We start from the raw sequence: 17,625 nt of genomic DNA on the forward strand, positions 1-17,625 counted from the left end.
GGAATATTCCAGGTTAAATACAACTTTAAACTCTTAAGGTTTGGCTTTCAGTTTGTAAAAAAAAAAAGAATGGAAATGCATACAAATAAACTGAGATCTGTGGTAATTGAGGCCACAGATGCTGTCCATATAGTAAAATAATTTAAAGGGTTAGTTCACCCAAAAATGAAATTTCTGTCATTAAGGACTCACCCTCATGTCGTTCCAAACCCGTAAGACCTTTGTTCATCTTTGGAACACAAATTAAGATATTTTTGATGAAATCTGAGAGGTTTCTGAACCACACATAGGCAGCAACGTCACTGTACCTTTCAAGGACCAGAAAGGTAGTAAAGACATTGTTAAAATTGTCCACGTGACTACAGTGGTTCAAAATGTGTGGTTCAGAAAGCTCAAATGTGGCCATTTGGCCAAATCTGGCCAAATATGTGGTTCAGAAACCTCTCGGATTTCATGAAAAATATCTTAATTTGTGTTCTGAAGATGAACGAAGAACTTACGGGTTTGGAACGACATGAGTAATTAATTACAGAAATTTCATTTTTGGGTGAGCTAACCATTTAAGAATAGTTATTTGTATTTTTACACATTTTATGAATTGTACTTTTCAAACAGTGAGCCAAGAGTGCATTTTCCTGGCAGCATCCAGATCGCATACAACTTTAATGGGAATGCTAATGGATAGCTTTCTATAGACATTTTAGAGCTCCTTGGGGAATTTTATGGATACAGAAAATCCTGCGGAAAGAGTAAGAGAAGTATGGTAGAATGCTATTCCGAACATATCCTATAACTACTGAAACAACCAAAACAGTACATATTAACAGATTCAACAAGACAGCAAAGAGCTCTTGTTTGTTTTCCATAGTCCTGAGGGATCTGCAAGGATCTAATCTTTTCTTAATTGTTCTCTTTTGACCATTTCGTACATATGAAGTATTCTCACCATGCTGACAGCTGCTCAGACACAGCTTGTTGAAGATGGCAGCTGGCTGACATTTACTGAATCTGACAGACAGCTGTCCCAGAGAGTGTAACAATTCAATTTGACCAGACAACACAACTGGAACCAGAGATCTCTTCTCCACTTTCTCCTGACTCAGAGACACTGTCAACAGTGTCGTCCATCTGCCCTCCAGGGGGCCTCCTTCCCCGCAGACCACCTGGCGCTCACCGGACACGTGCGCCAGCTACATCGGGTCTGACGACTGGCAGCAAGCCAACCCCGCTCCTGCCCGTCCATGTAGTTAAGCCCCTGCGCTCTTGGCGAGGGGAGCAGGAAGAGTTGAGAGGAAGTGTGGTAGGGCAATGGTGGCTTGGCTAGGCTGCACGGGTCTGCTTTAGTTAACAACACAGGACACGGATCTAAGAACCTCCAAAGCTCCATCCCACCCAAACCTCATTATTCTCCATGAGGTGGAGGAGGACAGACACGTGACCGGGGTCCTGTATCTTCAGCTAAAGCAGACTTCACTTAAATGCTATTTAACCCAATAGCACAAAACACCAGAAAGCTGATCAGCAGGGAAGGAGGGAGCCAAAAAGGACTGAAGCAATTTAACCAAGAGGAGCAGAGCGAGAAAGACAGAGAGAAAAAGAGAAAGTCTAATCAAAGGAGAAGCAGCGGCATTCGCATTTTTTACTCCATGCAGACGATAATGCATGCAAGCCTATAATGGGTCTCGTGGTGGCGATCGTTAACATGAATGTAGTGCTGTGGTATTGATTGGATTGTTTTGCCTAGAGCCGCTGTGTGTAAACTGAACTGGGGACAGTTGCGAGATGAAATGAGACATTGTTTGTTCACGCATATAAAAAGAGCTAATCTATGCCGACAGATAAATAAATAGACTTTTTGAAAGCTGAACAAAAGCTAAGATGCTTTAAATGTCGCTATAAGGGTCGTTCTCAAAATATGGTACACTCTACAAAAATGCTGGGTTAAAAACAAAACCCAAGTTGGGTTGAAAATGGGCAAACCCAGCAATTGGGTTGTCTATTTCATAAACTCTTACACATCGCTCAAATGCATGACGTGTATCTGTGAGAGATGATAACTCAGCAGGCCACTATCCTTTTAAATGTGAGAACTTCTCTAAGACTATATAGCAGACGCCGCTAATGAGAGTGAAGACTGAAGTAAACCAAATAATTTATGCAAGTGATGACAAGAGAGGCAGGCTTCTCATTGGATGCATGCTGGTTGGATAGAGCAGAGGGAGGGTGGGGGTTTGAAGGAATTGTGGAGGGGGCTCGCTGGTCCCCCTGGTGGCGAGGTGAGGAGATGCACTCTCACATACCTTCCTGTGCAAGCGCGGCAGTGCTTGTGGTGGGAGCAGCAGGGCTGGTATGCTGCCGGCCCACTATTGGACAGAGAGGCGTTGAGTTGGGAGAAGCTATGGAATTTTTTCAAACCCTCTACTGAACAAGTTACCTTTGTTTTTTATTTTTTATAAGGAATTAAGGTCTAGAATATCTGTCTCTAAAACAAGCTAAAGCTCTCAAACCTGCAGTATCAAAGACAAAAAAATATACCTGCACAAACCGTAAACATTGTCTGTTCAGGAAGTAAATTGCGCAAATGTTAACATAACTAAACAAATGAAGAAGAAAGTTATTGATATTCCTTTACTGTTATCCTCAAGCCTCAGAGAGAAAACCTTAACAGCTCAAAGAACTCTTGGAACAGAAAAATCTAAAACTTTATACTCCTGTAATCCAAAGCTCTAGATCCTAAGTGAATTTTCCCTCCATTAAATTACTGAGCCAGCCTTTAGAGATCTTTTTAATAGTGAAAACTGGAGCAAGACTTCAAGAGGTGGGCCAAGTTCATCCATGACTTTGCACTTTCCTACCTGATCCCAGGAGAATGAGGAAACTCACCTGAGAAGTTTCTAGAAACCAGCATAGTAGTAAGAATGGCTCCCTGAACAAAGACAGAGAAAAATAGAGTGTTTAGTCCATGGCAACAGGAATTTCAGCACTAATTACCCAAGGGATAAAGACTTGAGTTAGTCTAAGGGCCCTTCAAACCCACGCCGTACCTTGAGTTTTCTGCGGGCGTTGAACTTGCGCAAGCACTCCACAGTCTCCTGGCGATGCATCATGGATGCCACTGTGGACCGTTGCTGAAACGAGCAAGTGCAAGAAGAAGAAAAATATTGCACATCAGCGTTATCGAGATATCTGAACCAATTAAAGGAATAGTTCACCCAAAAAGAAACATTCTTTCATTATTTACCAATCCTCATGTGGTCTCGTATGATTTTTGTTCTTCCATGGAACACAAGGATATTTTAATAATATACTATACTTACTTTTCTAATTCAATGAATAGTGAACTTTCAGGCTTCAAGAAGAATGCAAAAATGCCATAAAATTAGTCCATACAACTTATTGGGGCAGTTGTGGCTAAAGAGTTGGACTTGCAACCCGAAGGTTGTGGGTTCGAGTCTCAGTACCGGCAGGAAATGTAGGTGGGGTGAGTGAATGAACAGTGCTCTCTTCCACTCTCATTATCCACAACTGAGGTGCCCTTGAGTAAGGCACCTAACCCCCAATCAACTCCCTGGGCGCCGCAACAAAAATGGCTGCCCACTGCTCCGGGTACGTGTTCACGGTTTGTGTGCACTTGGGTGAAATGCACTTGGATAAGCACAAATTCTGAGTATGGGACACCTATCCGTCACATCACTTTGAGCTAATTCCAAGTTTTCTGAAGTCATACGATATTTTTGTGTGAGGAACATAATATATGATGTTCACTCATAATCTATCGACTGAGTTGCACTGGAGAATCAGATCAATGTCAGATTTGTGAACAAATCTTTTAACCAATGCATTCAAAAGATTTGACTCAAAAGTATGATTTGTTTACAAATCAAAAGTATGATTTGTTTATTTGTTACTTCTCTCATGAACTCTCATTATCACATTGAGAAAAGCTAGGGCATAGTTTTAGTTAAATTTTGGTTCCGTTTCTCACACAGTGCAACTGTATGGCTTCAGAAGACTCAGAAAATAGAACACGAGTTGTATGGACCACATTTATGATGCTTCTTAAGGCAGCATGAAAAAGGTTAAACTGATGATCTTGATTATTTTGCTTAAGAAAAGCAAAATAATTTCAGAAATTCCTTTTTACATTTCATCAGAATTATCGTAAGCACAAATCAAGAGAATGTCAACAATGAAACTGTGAAGGAACTCAGACTGACTGCTTAAATAATGGCACAAATACCAGTAAATTGACTAGCGCAAACCTTAGTAAATCACCTTGCATGATTCATTTAATTACTCTCCTCATAAATTTTGCATCTAAAAGGGAAACTCCTACAAATACAATAAGGTCAGCCACAAAGAGAACGGTCCTCTTCAGTGCTTATTTTTCACTGCATGTCTTTAGTAAATCCTGACAGTAGTTTAACTCAAAAGAGGGTTTGCGCTGGCGCAAGCTGTTAATAAATCTGGCCCCATGTTTTCAAATCATCAGCGTTTTTTTTATTTTTATTTTTTGGCAGTGCAAAGAGGGCATGTGCACACTGCTGCCAGTTTAGGAAGATTAAGTAAAACAGTGGGTGAAAAATGTATCCGTTTTATTAAATCAAGAAAAACAGAAATAGTGATCACGATTAATCATGCAGCCTAAATGCTTTTGCACCATTTTTGACATTTGAAGTCTCCAGTCCCAATTCATTGTAGTTGCAAAGAAAAGTTTGACGGGCACATTACTGAATTTCATTACTTTCAAAATGTATGACATACTCAAAAGTCAGATAATGTCAAATAATGTTAATTTTCTTATACGAGTGAACTATTCCTTTAAGTACCTTAAACGTCAAAAACACGTTTAATTATTCGGAGAGCTCAAATATGTGGAATGTGACCGCGTGAAAGGCTGCATTTCACATTAAACTCTAAAAGAGTTCAGATCATTCCCAATGGATCTTTCTTGCTCGGGGCTTGTGGTAAATGTAGTCTTCGGCAAAGATAACTTACGCAGACCCATGGGTGCTTGAGGGCCTGCTCTGCTGTGATTCTCTTAGCTGGGTTGATGGTCAGCATTTGGTTGATGAGGTTCTTAGCCTCGGGGGTGACCGTGTCCCACTCCGGAGAAGGAAACTGTGAGGGAAAGAATTGCGAGTGAGTGTTAGATATGCAATCTAAATGCAGGAGAATGCCTAGAGTGCTTTTCACACCACAAGACGTACTGACACACATACAGAGTAGACTGCATCGAGGCCTAATGAAATTAAACCTATCACAAGGCAGCGTACAAGATTCAATGAGTCACGGCGGTCAGGCCTCCTACAGTCGGCCTATTCGGCACGGCTGGTGCTCGAAACATGTTGCTTGCGCATTTCACACCTCATGGCTTCATTGCAGCCCATAACTAGAGAAAATTGCAGTTGTAATTAGCCAATAAAAAGCTGTGTCTGTATCAGTGTTGAATGTGTGTCACACCTCCTCTTTCGTACCAGGAGATCTTAATGTGGCCGTTACAAATCCTTTGTCTGTTCCAAGAAAACCCTGGGCAGGTTCCAGGAAGTATAATTTGTTTGCGCATCAAGCTGTGTTGCATCAGCTAAAACGAGCATGTGGATTGTACTTAGAAACACTGCAGGTGCTCATAAGCCCTTACACAGGGTGATTCAGCTGCGCTTTTGGCTCAGGACACTGTTAATACATGTCATGGGTGGGGTGTTTTTTTACTGCTGTGCGCTGCTTCAGCAAAGACGGCCACTCAGGACTGCGGACGGCGCATCCAAATGTGAACACATGGCCGGAAGGCGCAGTGACAGAAGCTTGTAATGGATGATGAGGCACAACTACACCTCATTGATTGTGATCACATGACAAAGGTTACAAAAGTACAAAACAGAGAAGCTCATGGTAAGGTTTCCCAATTCAATTCTTATGGCATATACTGTGACAATAGCAATGTATCAACCTGTAGAGATTTGGAATAAGATTCATGCCATGGTAGATATATTACCACCGTTACTGTTATTTTACTTTACACGTGATACCAACAAAGAAAAATGCAAAAAATAAAAAAGTGGAACGAGTCAACAGGAGGAATCATCCAATGAGAATTTGGAGCCAGAACTATCTTTACAATATTTATTGTCGTCTGTTACACTACCATGCAAAAGTTTGCAAAAGTCAGTAAGATTTTTTTTTTTTTTTTTAAAGAAATGAATATTTTTATTCCTCAAGGATGCATTAAATTGGTCAAAAGTGACAGTAAAACATTTATAATGTTCCAGAAAAATTCTATTTCAAATAAATGCTGTACTTTTGAACTTTCTATTCATCAAAGAATCCTAAAAAGAATTATCACAGATTACATAAAAATATTACTATTATTGATTATAACACTGAAAATGATAAGAAATGCTTTTGAGCACCAAATCAGCATATTAGAATGATTTCTGAAGGATCATGTGACACTGAAGACTGGAGTAATGATGCTAAAATTCAGCTTTGCCATCACAGGAATAAATTATATTTAAAAAAAATATTCAATTTTAAATAATTGTAAAAATATTTCATAATATTACTTTTTACTGTATTTTTGATTAAATGGTGAGGATAAGAGACTTCTTTCAAAAACATTCAATCTCCAACTTTTAACCGGAATAGCGTTTTTGCACCACTTATTTGCCATGATTCATAACAGGTTAGGACCCCTGATATAAAGCATTTTATGATTAGATTGTTTTAAATATTTTGTGATAAAAGATTTGTCATGTCGCCCTCCCCTGCGTTGAACTGACCTGGCCTGACACTGTGACCATCAAAACCATGTAACGGTGTAGCACGCATTCACTCATTTTCACAATAAGGCCATAGTTATATCATCTCCTCCCTTTTTATTTGACACACAGATTTTAATGGAATGAATATCTCTTTGGGGCAGTCACTCGCTCCATGTCCTGCGACATACATCTGAGGGTGTGAGACAGTGATGCAACTGATGAACAATTTAAAAACGCACCACACACATACGCAAACAAACAAGCACATACACTCTAGGACAAGGCAGTTGTTTCTAAGCAAAGCCCATCTCTCTGCAATGCGTCAGGGAGGACCTGACATAATCAATAACAGCACCAGTAGTTCTAAATCGCACCCAATTAGAAATTAAACAGCCAGTTGGACCACAGTAAGTGTCGCAGAGACCTTGCGACATCTGTTGTAATCAAATAATGCTGGAACAATTAAGCAATGAACTGGAATTGTATTTTATTTTTTTATCTTCTATATATTTTATATTTTAAAGTATTTTTTTAAATAGGAAAATGGAATAATTCATTAAAGGATATTTTATCAAATAAAATACATATTTTTTCATTAAACAAAATAAAATAAAACACCAGCTCATTGATTAATTGTTTGAGCATTACTTGATTATTTTATTTTATTTTATTTGTTTCTCCAAGCTTTACTAAATTATCTTATTTTCACCTCTTGGCCCATTATTGCCATTGGTTTAAACATTTCTTGCACAGCTCTGCCTCTTGAATTTTATTCCAAGTGATTTCACAAACGTTCACAGGAAATGTTAACGGTATCCTGCTGGGAAATTCCAGTGATTTTCTGAAAGGATGTAGAGGCCTTGTGATGTGCGGTCTAAAATTAAACAAGCCTCACTAGACTGATTTATGAAACGACTTAATAAATTCACATAGACTGGACTAATTAGAAACATCCCAAAATATGATTTAAAAGTAAAACATGGCTTCAAAAATTGATGCAAATTTGACAGAAATGCGGCCAAAGGAAATATGGAAGGCAAAAACTTCCACATTCACTCCTTGTGAATGCCCCCGTTTAAAGATTTGATGGTGCATTCAAAGACCAATCAGATGAAGGGGGTTTTCGAGTGGCTGGAGTGAACTGCTACAGACAGGGACAGTGAGAGAGTGCGGCTGCATCAGTGGACAAATGTACTTACATCATAAGCTCCAGCCTTGATCTGCTGGTATAACTTGTGTTGATCTTCATCCCAAAATGGAGGGTAGCCCACTAGTAGAATGTACAAGATTACACCTGTGAAAGAAAGGGAAAACAAGAGAGAAAGAAACAATTAACTCATACTGCTAAATATTTGATTCTGGGTGGCTGACAGACATGCCGAGGTGTTTTCTGCATGGTTATGAAGTTGCTCCATTGATTGCATTACAGTACGTTTATACCGTGGTCTGTCAGAATACAGAATAAGTGTGCGTTCAAACCATGTAATGCACAGGTAGTTCCAGTCAGTTTAATCACTGATCTATATCAATGAGCTGATTTCATTGAAGCACATGCACACACACACAGAGAGAGATCGGAGATTGTGCTGCGCACACACAGATACATTCAGGAGCACAGAAACTTGTTGTCAACATTGCCCCAAGACTTTTATTAATAAATTAGCTTCACTAATGAATTGCTACATTATATTACTCAGCAAAGAAGTGGTAATTTTGCTGATTTTAAAGTAATTAATCTTACAGCTTCATTGTTAGTAGAGACACTGCACAGATGCAGGTCATTCATAGGCACATCTCTCTCTCTCTTAATAATTCAATCAAATAAATGTAATCTTACTGCAGAATGCTATATCAAATGAGTCGTAGATATAAATTAACTTTCATTTTAACCCTTCTAGTCAAATTTTGTGGTTCAAACATTTAACTAGTCAGTGTTTGCAAGTAACCATGGTATAAGCGGGATAATCCACAGCTAGGTGTGCATTACGCAATTTTAATGCACTGCAAGTTAACTATTACCACTGGATTGTAAATGGAATACAATTTATTAGACAAAGGACTACCATATTTACATCCAAATAGTAATTGTTTTACATGGAACTCGACACTGTTGAATAGTACCTAATAATTTCCGTAAAAAGAAAGTATAGTTATTGCATGTGTAACCTGCAACATGAACCCAACGGACGTCCCTGAGTTCACTTTGTTTCATTAAATCATGGGTTACACTTTATTTTAAGGTTTCTTTGTTACACTGTAATTATACATTTAAGTACTGAGTAATATTAAGTAATTACATGTACTTACTATAGGGTTAGGTTTAGGGTTAGTTGCATGTAATTATGCATCATTTATAGTTATTACTATAGTAACCAGTGTAACATATGTAACAATGACACTGTAAAATAAAGTGTTACCAAATCACGTATTGCAAAAGATTGTGTTGACAGACAGGTCTACAGTGCACCTGCACTATATTTTCTGCTGAGTTCAGCATGCGACACACATCAAAAATAGGCTCGGCACCGAAACTCTACTTGCAGTGCTATGCAGCACTCATGCATTGTGAATACTGCAACCTGTTAATATGGGAAGCAGTTCAAGCAGACTGAATATGCAAGAGGTCTAATGATTAAAGACCCTGTTGAAGACTCACCACAGGCCCAGATGTCCACAGGTTTGCCATAGGGATCCTTCCTTAACACCTCTGGAGACAGGTAGCCAGGTGTGCCAGCAAAACCTGAGATAAAACAGGCAAAGAAGTTGGAAAGTGACCATTCTTCACTCTGAGTATAAGATAAAGTGGATGCAAACCGCAGACTCCTGTAGGCAATGGAGCTCAGCCGATTAATATTTACTGAAATGCTAATAATTCCAAGCATGTGTGTGTGTGGATAGTTTTTCCATTCGCCAGAACCATTCAGAGCCAAAATGATGATGTGCTGAGATTGCTACCTCCCTCCAGCACTGGCAAGGCTGAAGAGGGCTGGAAATAGGTGGGTTTTAAACAGCTGCCCACTGTGGTAAAATAATTCTGCGCTGTCCAATCATATAGCTTGTATATAACAATTATTCCACCCACAGAGCTTTGCTCTTCACAAAGCTAGGTATACTTCAGTCAAAACAAGATGATTACCTATTTATAACTTAAGAAAGCTGTACTGATACTTGATTGGCACTAAAGCAGAATGGCAGCAGAATTAACCAGCTGCCAGTAGGGGGCCACAAGGCCTGAGAGAAGCCTGAATGATGATTTTATCCAGTAAAGGCAGCTGTGGAGGGACATTTTCAGAGCTAAAGGATCTTTCACACACCAACAGAAATTATGTGTGAAAGGAAAACATGAAATGGGCAAAGATTGGCATTTAGCACGGCCAGAAATTAAGCCTTTGCGGCCATTCCAATCCATTTCAGACTGAAGGTAATGGAGCGGGAAATGTCGGAACATCCTTTTAAGATAATCTGAAAGAAGTTTACGAGGGAATCAGCACAGTTGCATGGGTAAAATGTCTGAAAAGTCCTCACAAATATAGTAAATCCTGTCAAATTTAATACACTAGTAGTAAACAAGAAGTATACATGTATACTGTAGAAGGTATAAAAACTATTCAGAAATGGGCAAAACAAGAAGCCTTAGTAAATGCAACAATCTTAATCTTAATTAGGTGAATGCTAAGGAAAACATTACTATTACTATACTAAATCTAAGGAAATAATTTGGATAGGTTTGTGTGAGAAGCAGAATTAGAGCTGAAGTCAGTATTTACCAAACCAGGCCTGCTGATCTCCCTGCACCTCGATGGCCAGCCCAAAATCAGCCAGTTTCACTGCTGCTCCTTTCATCTTACTGGCCAACAGCAAGTTCTCGGGCTGAGGAGGAAAGCAGATGAAGCTTTTAACACACTAAACACTCACAAACATTTTAAATCGACTCCAAATGGAGGTTAAAAAGATTGTTTGGGATTGACAGTGCCCAGCGTGTGGCCTAAAGCTGGGACAGTTTACTGGTGTTGAATGTTGAATCTAATGAGACGTTCACACGTTCACAGCAATTTGCAGCATCGAAGCAACCAGATGTCACTTCTTTAAATCAGAATTTGGGCATTTTCCATTCAATCTAGGTGTATCCAGGCAAACTACAAAGCTGAGAAAATTAAATATATGTAAATGAGCAGCTATGTGTTGTGGCAAATACCAATTTACTTTTTTAATTCTTGATATTGTCATTAATGATTCTCATAACTTCAAGTCATTTTTACTGTATTACTGTTAAAAAAAAAAAAAAGAAAAAAAAAGAAAGAAAAAAAAGAGTCATATAATGATTTGTATTCATTAAAATTAAAGACAATCAACAAAAACAATCATAATGTAGACATTTTAATTTAAATAATATACACTATCATTCAAATGTTTGGAGTCGGAAAGTTTTTTTTTTTTTTAGGTTTTTGAAAGAAGTCTCTTATGCTCACCAAGGCTGCATTTACTTGATACAGATACAGTAAAAAACAGTAATATTGTGAAATATTATTATAATTTATAAAATGGTTAGTTGCTGTCCTTGATTCTGATTGGTCAATAGCTGTGTTTTATTCTCGATAAAACACGGTTATGACCGCTTCACCCAACGGCTCTGTGTATCACTACACAACACCCTTAGCAACCACTCTTAGCAACGCAAACTGTATGTTCTCAATTGATATTGTTCATTGAAGCTTACTGTATTATGTAGAGTATTGTGAGAGTATTGTGAGAAAGAGATCGAGTAAGCGAGTTTATTACCTACATTCAGATTTAGCATTTTCCTTCAGGTCAGTCCTATGTTCATAATAAAAATCTGTTTAAATGTCCAACGTATTATCTTGTCCTTTTAACAGTTAAGGGGTTTTCCCATGACTGACAGCGCTAGTCAAAGCATTTGTCAGTTGCGTCTTGTTCCGTGTTCACAACAATTCAGTCTTTTCAATGTAAAAGTCTTTGCTACTGACTGACACACTCATAAAGTCAGTCTTTGCAGCCACCTAGTGGCGTAATAATGTAACTTCTGTTGCTGTTCACGGTCAGGGACTATTTTTTCCGGCGGAAGGAAGGCTTTAGTGAAAGTTTACTTCATGAAAGTTGCATTAATACATATTTTTGGCTTTAATATTTGTATTGTGTGGTAGCTGTTTTAATTGTAATAAAATACTTAAAAATAAGGTCTATTTTCATTAAATTTACCAGTGACATTAGGGCATCCAGCAGTAGGAAAACCTACAAGACCATCAATACAGCCACTTACTGTCAGTGTGAACAGCCACTAAAGTGAAGCACATCACCAGCAGATGTGCAGATGAACAGGTGGTTTCACTATACCAGCCAAACCAGCTCAGCAGGATAAGACAGGTTTTGGGGGTCAAAGATTTGTCCACACAGGTGAATGAGTTTATACATGGCTTACAGGTTAAACACATCTGAATAGAGCTTGCTTTACTACCACATTTACGCTGAGCAAATATTAGGGTGGATTTCCTGTGGTTTTGTCAGCACTCCAACTTTGATATCAAACACAAACATGCATTAATATCCAGGAGCTTCAAGTACACAACTTAGTGAAAAGGCCCAGAAAGATATATTTGGCAGAATGGAAGACTTTCACACTAAAATATAGGCTGGAAAAGTCGATTTCCTCTCCAGGTTCTCGAATACACAACTCAATAGGCTTGATTCATTAGCTGCCGCACATATATCTTTTCAATGCGCAGAGTTCACCCTCTAGTTCTACATTCAAGCACAGAATTTAAATGCATCTGTTATGAGGATGCTGGGAAATTTATGCCCATAGGTGTGAATCTCTCGCTCTCCCTCATTAAACGAGCAGACTACAAATGAGGGATGGTGAGACTTGCGGTGACCCCTCCCACATCCCTCCGTCTCTCAGGCAATACCAGCAACAGTTGTCATATCACGTTCTTCGCTATGGCAACCAGCCTGGGCACATCTCTGCTGCTCATCATTGGGCTCACATACACATGGGGGAGGGCAGTGTATGTGACTAATGCACAATAGGAGGACATGATAAAACTGTGTGTGTCTGTTTGCATTATCAAAGACACTGGCACTGTCAAGACAACATATACACACTCATTTCATACATTCGCACGCACTGCAGTGGAGACATAAAGCGTGATGTTTATGAGTGCACTTGATTCATATGGTAATATAATGAATTGTTTATCTAGTGCTGCTAAAAATGAGAGTATTACTTTAAACAAAGATAATCCTCTGTACAAAAAGTCTTAGTAGTACATATTTGAGCATTTGAACAGTAGGGAAAACACCAGAACTACAGATAAAGTCATCTTTAATTAAAATGAGGGGAATAATAAACGAGAGCAGGAATACTGTTGTATGTGTATATCTGTGTGTTTGTGTTGGGCAGGGCATCGACATGGAAACCCTCAGAGACAGACCGGTTGCCGTGTGTGGGGTTGTCGTGGCGACTGGCTCTCACTCACCTTAAGGTCTCTGTGCACGATGTCATGCTGGTGAATATGATTGACACTCTCCAGGATCTGATTGATGCACTGGCTGAAAAACAGAATAATAAATCAATCAGTGGCAGAGAAAGATCATAAGGATAAGCGAGGGGGAGAGATAAGGCTAAATATCGATTTTAACCTATTTTTTTTTTTACTGTATCACAAAAGTCAGTATATATACACAGTCTTTTCCCTTCATTTTGTTCTCTTTAATAGTTATAATTTTCCAAGGTTTTTTTTTTTTTTGTCCTTTTGAGAACTTAACAGCCCCTGGTCAATAATCCTTTCATTCTAAGAAAAAGCTTGGATAACATTCAAAATTTCTCTTTTTTGTGCCAAACTAAAAAAGAAAGTCTTATGAGCTGGGAACAAAAACATTTTCACTTTTGGATAATCATTACCTTTGTAATGCCAATGAAACCAGATATGATAATGTGATATCAAAATTGTCATTTATAAAATTGCCAAATGAGAAATGTTGGTTTCCTTAAAAATAAATCATAAAAAAAAAAAAAAAAAAACAGAAAGTCTGTTGCTTCGATCATCTTATATTTTACTGTCATTTTGTAATGAATTAATTAAAGTCAGTAATTTCAATCTCTTAATTAAAATAAACCTTTGAAATTGATTACAGTAAAGTTAATAAACAGCCTCTGCTGGACAATTCAATTAAGCATTTAAATTAAACACCATGACTGGATGATTTATGCTACATGTGCACGTACTACTGCTACTTTAGAATGAGCCAAGTGTAATGTGACTTCAGCACATAAGATGAGCAGGGGATTGTAGGATAGCTGTGGTGGGCATTACTCTTGGAAAAGCACCTCACTCTCAGACAGGTACACACACATGTACATGTATTATCTCATCCCTCTTAAAGCTGTAATCCTATAACAATGTTATAGAGGCCTAACCAGGACAGATGAACCAGAATGAGCGTGTGTGTGTGTTGCTTTGGTGTCATGCTGCTATAAATACTTAGTATTAATGTGAAATTATGCATGACTTTCTTTAGATCCTTATTGAATTTGTTTAGAGGAAATGGCATAGATGACGGTCAGGTCATGACTGTGTACAATAGACTTCTCTTCTCAGGTCACTTGTAGGCTTTAGCAACACGGATAGCTTAATAATATAACATAATATAATATAATATAATATAATATAATATAATATAATATAATTAGGGCTGTCAATTTAACACGTTCATTTAATTAATTAGTTATGGAAAAAAATAACGTGTTAAAATTATTAACGCACTCACCCTGCCCCAGACCTACGTAGGTCATCCGTCATTTCATACAGTTGATGGTGACGAACATGATGCATATATCACTGTGTGATATAGCCTACAGAATGCAGTTATATGCCCATAAAATTCAACATATTTTAGCAGCGGTGTTTCTGAATGAATTGGCGTTTTGAACGAATCGGGTGAACCAATGATTCAATGGCCCATTCATAAATAGAGCCAATTACTTCATTTCTGAACGAATCAGTCGTTTGAACGAGTCAAATGAATGAATGACTCAATGACTCACTCATTTAGACATTCACAGTTTTTTATTTAGAGAATTATTTCATTAAAAAAAATAATTTCATATTCCATATTAATAAATAAAAAAAACATTAAAGGTATTGTTCACCCAAAAACGAAAATTCTGTCATCATTTACGCACCCTCATGGCCTCATGGCTGTTGGAGCCTAAAAGGTTATGTGTAATAAATTCTATGTTGAATCCTATAAAAAAAATTTTTTCTAAAGCTACTTTGTCTATTTGATGCCTTTCTCATTTAACACAATAATGACCATAAAATATATTTAGCCAATTAATCACCACATTGTGTGATATAATAATAATATAATATAATATAATATAATATAATACAATATAATATAATAGTTCTGGGTCTTGATTATGATTGGTTGAGCCGCGTTCAAAACTGTTGTAAATTACTTTACACCTGTGACCGCATTACATTAGTATTAATGTGCCAATGTGTCTGTGCATTGCTTGGTGGAAGAATAATACTTTTCATAAATAGCATTACATTGTTGTGTCTGTGTGTTTACTTCATGAAACCTTGCCAGGTATGTGGAATAACTGTTTTATAAAAGCAATAAGCCCCATGAAGCAATAAGCTCCGCTCTGCATCATGCCTAATAACGCCCCTTATCTGTTCTAAATTCACTGTAAATCATAGCTTCTTGGGGCTTATTGCTTTAATATAATATAGATATTTACTATTATAATTATATTATATTATATATTCAGAAGTGCAGACTTATATCGTGTCCTAACTAGGCAACAAGTTTCCAGTGACAAGAAACATGGAAGACATAGATTTGATCACTTGTCACTTTGCCATGCTTGGTTAGGACATGCCACAAGCAACAAGGGAATAAGAAAAGTGGAGTACACAAGATAAGAAAGCAGATTGAAAAAGACTGTTGAGTATATTAATGTTACAAAAGCCCACAGAAGCTATTTGCCCAAATTTGGTTATTTTAAGCCCAGCATTCCATTTTCAGGACAGCACAAATCCCACTGGACACAAAAGACCTGTCTCTTTCTGTATCGCTCTCACACTCACACACACTCACACACACAAATAAATAAATAAAGACATCTGATCTCTTTATAAAATGTCCCTTTTCTCACCTATTTTCCCACTCACCCTCTTTTTATCTGTCTTTAGCCATCTAAGGCTACGTTCACACTGCGAGCCTTAGAGCTCAATTCTGATCCAATTTTTTTTGTATAGCTGTTCACATTGTTGTTTTAAATGTGGCCCATATCAGATCCAGTGTAAACAGATTAAGGTCCTGAACTGACCTGCATCCGCAAAAGAACGATAAAAAGACGTCACGCAGCACGCTTTCATATAGAAGTAAACACGGAGGACATAAGCGATTATGGGTTTATTTATTGTGTGATCTGCTATGGAAGCCAGCGAATTTATGCGCAGGCAATATAAAAAACAGATGAGGATGCTAAAAAAGACAGGAGAATTTTTAAACATTTATGATGTTTTGCTTGTATATAGAGCTGTCACTGTAACACTTATGAGTTTTGACATCTCTGACTACCTTTCACAACTGTCTCTATAATTTCAGCTATGTAAATTTCTTTGAAGTGACTCCCATGAGCGCAGAATTGTCAATCTAGAGTGACATAAAAGTCGCATGAATTCCAATTTGACTTTTCAGATTGAGGTTGCATTGCAAAACGAGACATGTATCGGATTTAGGACCAAATCAGAATCGAAAAGATCAGATTCACATATGAGCAAAAACAGATCTGAGTCACATATGAGCAAAAAAATTTGGGCCACATTTACCTGTAGTATGAACATAGCCTAATATCAAAGCTTAGATGCTAAACTGGCATCACGCAACTCTTGTAAACCAAGTTTACCATGAAGTCCCATATGAGTGCATTAAAACACAGCTAACTGCTGGAGGGTGTTTGCGTTGGATGCCTGGGGCTTTAACTTGGAATCAGAGTCCCTTAGAGACTTGTACACTCACTCCTGGTTCATGAAGACACTGTTCAAAGTGTGTAATTTTTGTGCCACTAGATCCCCCACTCTGGGAAACCTGTTTAGATAGAATCTTCATTTTTGCAGTTCAGTGCTGCTGTTGTTAGTGGTGCAGAAATGATGCACTCGAAAGGAGGGGCCAACTGAGGGCAAATGGATGCGTTTTTGTGTGGCACCTGTTGATTGCCAGTTCTGCAACTCCACCATCATTAAAGGCTCTCAGTTTTTCTGCACAAAAGGGATCGTCCTCTTTCTGTGCTTTTGAATCAGATGTAAGTGTGTGTGTGCGTGCAAGTGTGACCTGCTCACTGCAGGCTGCAGCACAGTAACCACAGCAACAGTAAATTGGAGAGCCCACCTTGCGTCAGCTTCACTGTAATACTCTCTGGCGACGATGTCCTCAAACAACTCCCCCCCAGTCACACTGCGGAAATAGAGAGAGAAAAAAAACCAGTGAAACAAGGGATGAGAGAGTGGAGAGTGTGCTGGGTTTTGGGCTAATTTGGTCAGCAGCAGGAGGCAGAGCCGACATTTTATACTTGCATAAACATGATCGCAAATGTACGTGATACTGCAGTAAAACTCATATGGCCCGATTATATTTCATTTTTTTATTTAGAGGTATATTACTGGATGCAGGGCCGCAATTAGCAATTTTACCATGGTAACCATAGGTTTTGACAAAATACAAGTGACAGTACAAGACAGTGGTGGCTTTCACAAAGTTTCTAGAGTTTTATTGTAGTAACAATTACTGTAGTAACTTATGGTATTTTATCCAAAACTGGTAAATCTGAGAA

General features: G+C 38.2%; 1 protein-coding gene across 18 annotated transcripts in view; it reads right to left on the minus strand.

Moving 5' to 3' along the window:
* The window catches only part of camk2g1 (calcium/calmodulin-dependent protein kinase (CaM kinase) II gamma 1), a 78,604-nt gene that overhangs the window by 16,026 nt on the left and 44,953 nt on the right, over positions 1-17,625 (minus strand). For 10 of the 18 annotated variants that reach the window (XM_051915631.1, XM_051915620.1, XM_051915630.1 and 7 more), the window contains exons 5-13: positions 17,184-17,249; positions 13,256-13,328; positions 10,529-10,631; positions 9,418-9,501; positions 7,961-8,055; positions 4,999-5,121; positions 3,045-3,128; positions 2,884-2,926; positions 2,301-2,363 (exon numbers count right to left, since the gene is read on the minus strand). In XM_051915631.1, coding sequence (XP_051771591.1) covers positions 2,301-2,363; positions 2,884-2,926; positions 3,045-3,128; positions 4,999-5,121; positions 7,961-8,055; positions 9,418-9,501; positions 10,529-10,631; positions 13,256-13,328; positions 17,184-17,249 — 734 coding nt within the window. The remainder of the gene's footprint in view (positions 1-2,300; positions 2,364-2,883; positions 2,927-3,044; positions 3,129-4,998; positions 5,122-7,960; positions 8,056-9,417; positions 9,502-10,528; positions 10,632-13,255; positions 13,329-17,183; positions 17,250-17,625) is intronic. The other 8 variants (XM_051915633.1, XM_051915625.1, XM_051915632.1 and 5 more) reach the window with 1 other exon arrangement.

The sequence above is a fragment of the Ctenopharyngodon idella genome, chromosome 12, assembly GCF_019924925.1.
Source record: "Ctenopharyngodon idella isolate HZGC_01 chromosome 12, HZGC01, whole genome shotgun sequence".
Taxonomy (NCBI): domain Eukaryota; kingdom Metazoa; phylum Chordata; class Actinopteri; order Cypriniformes; family Xenocyprididae; genus Ctenopharyngodon; species Ctenopharyngodon idella.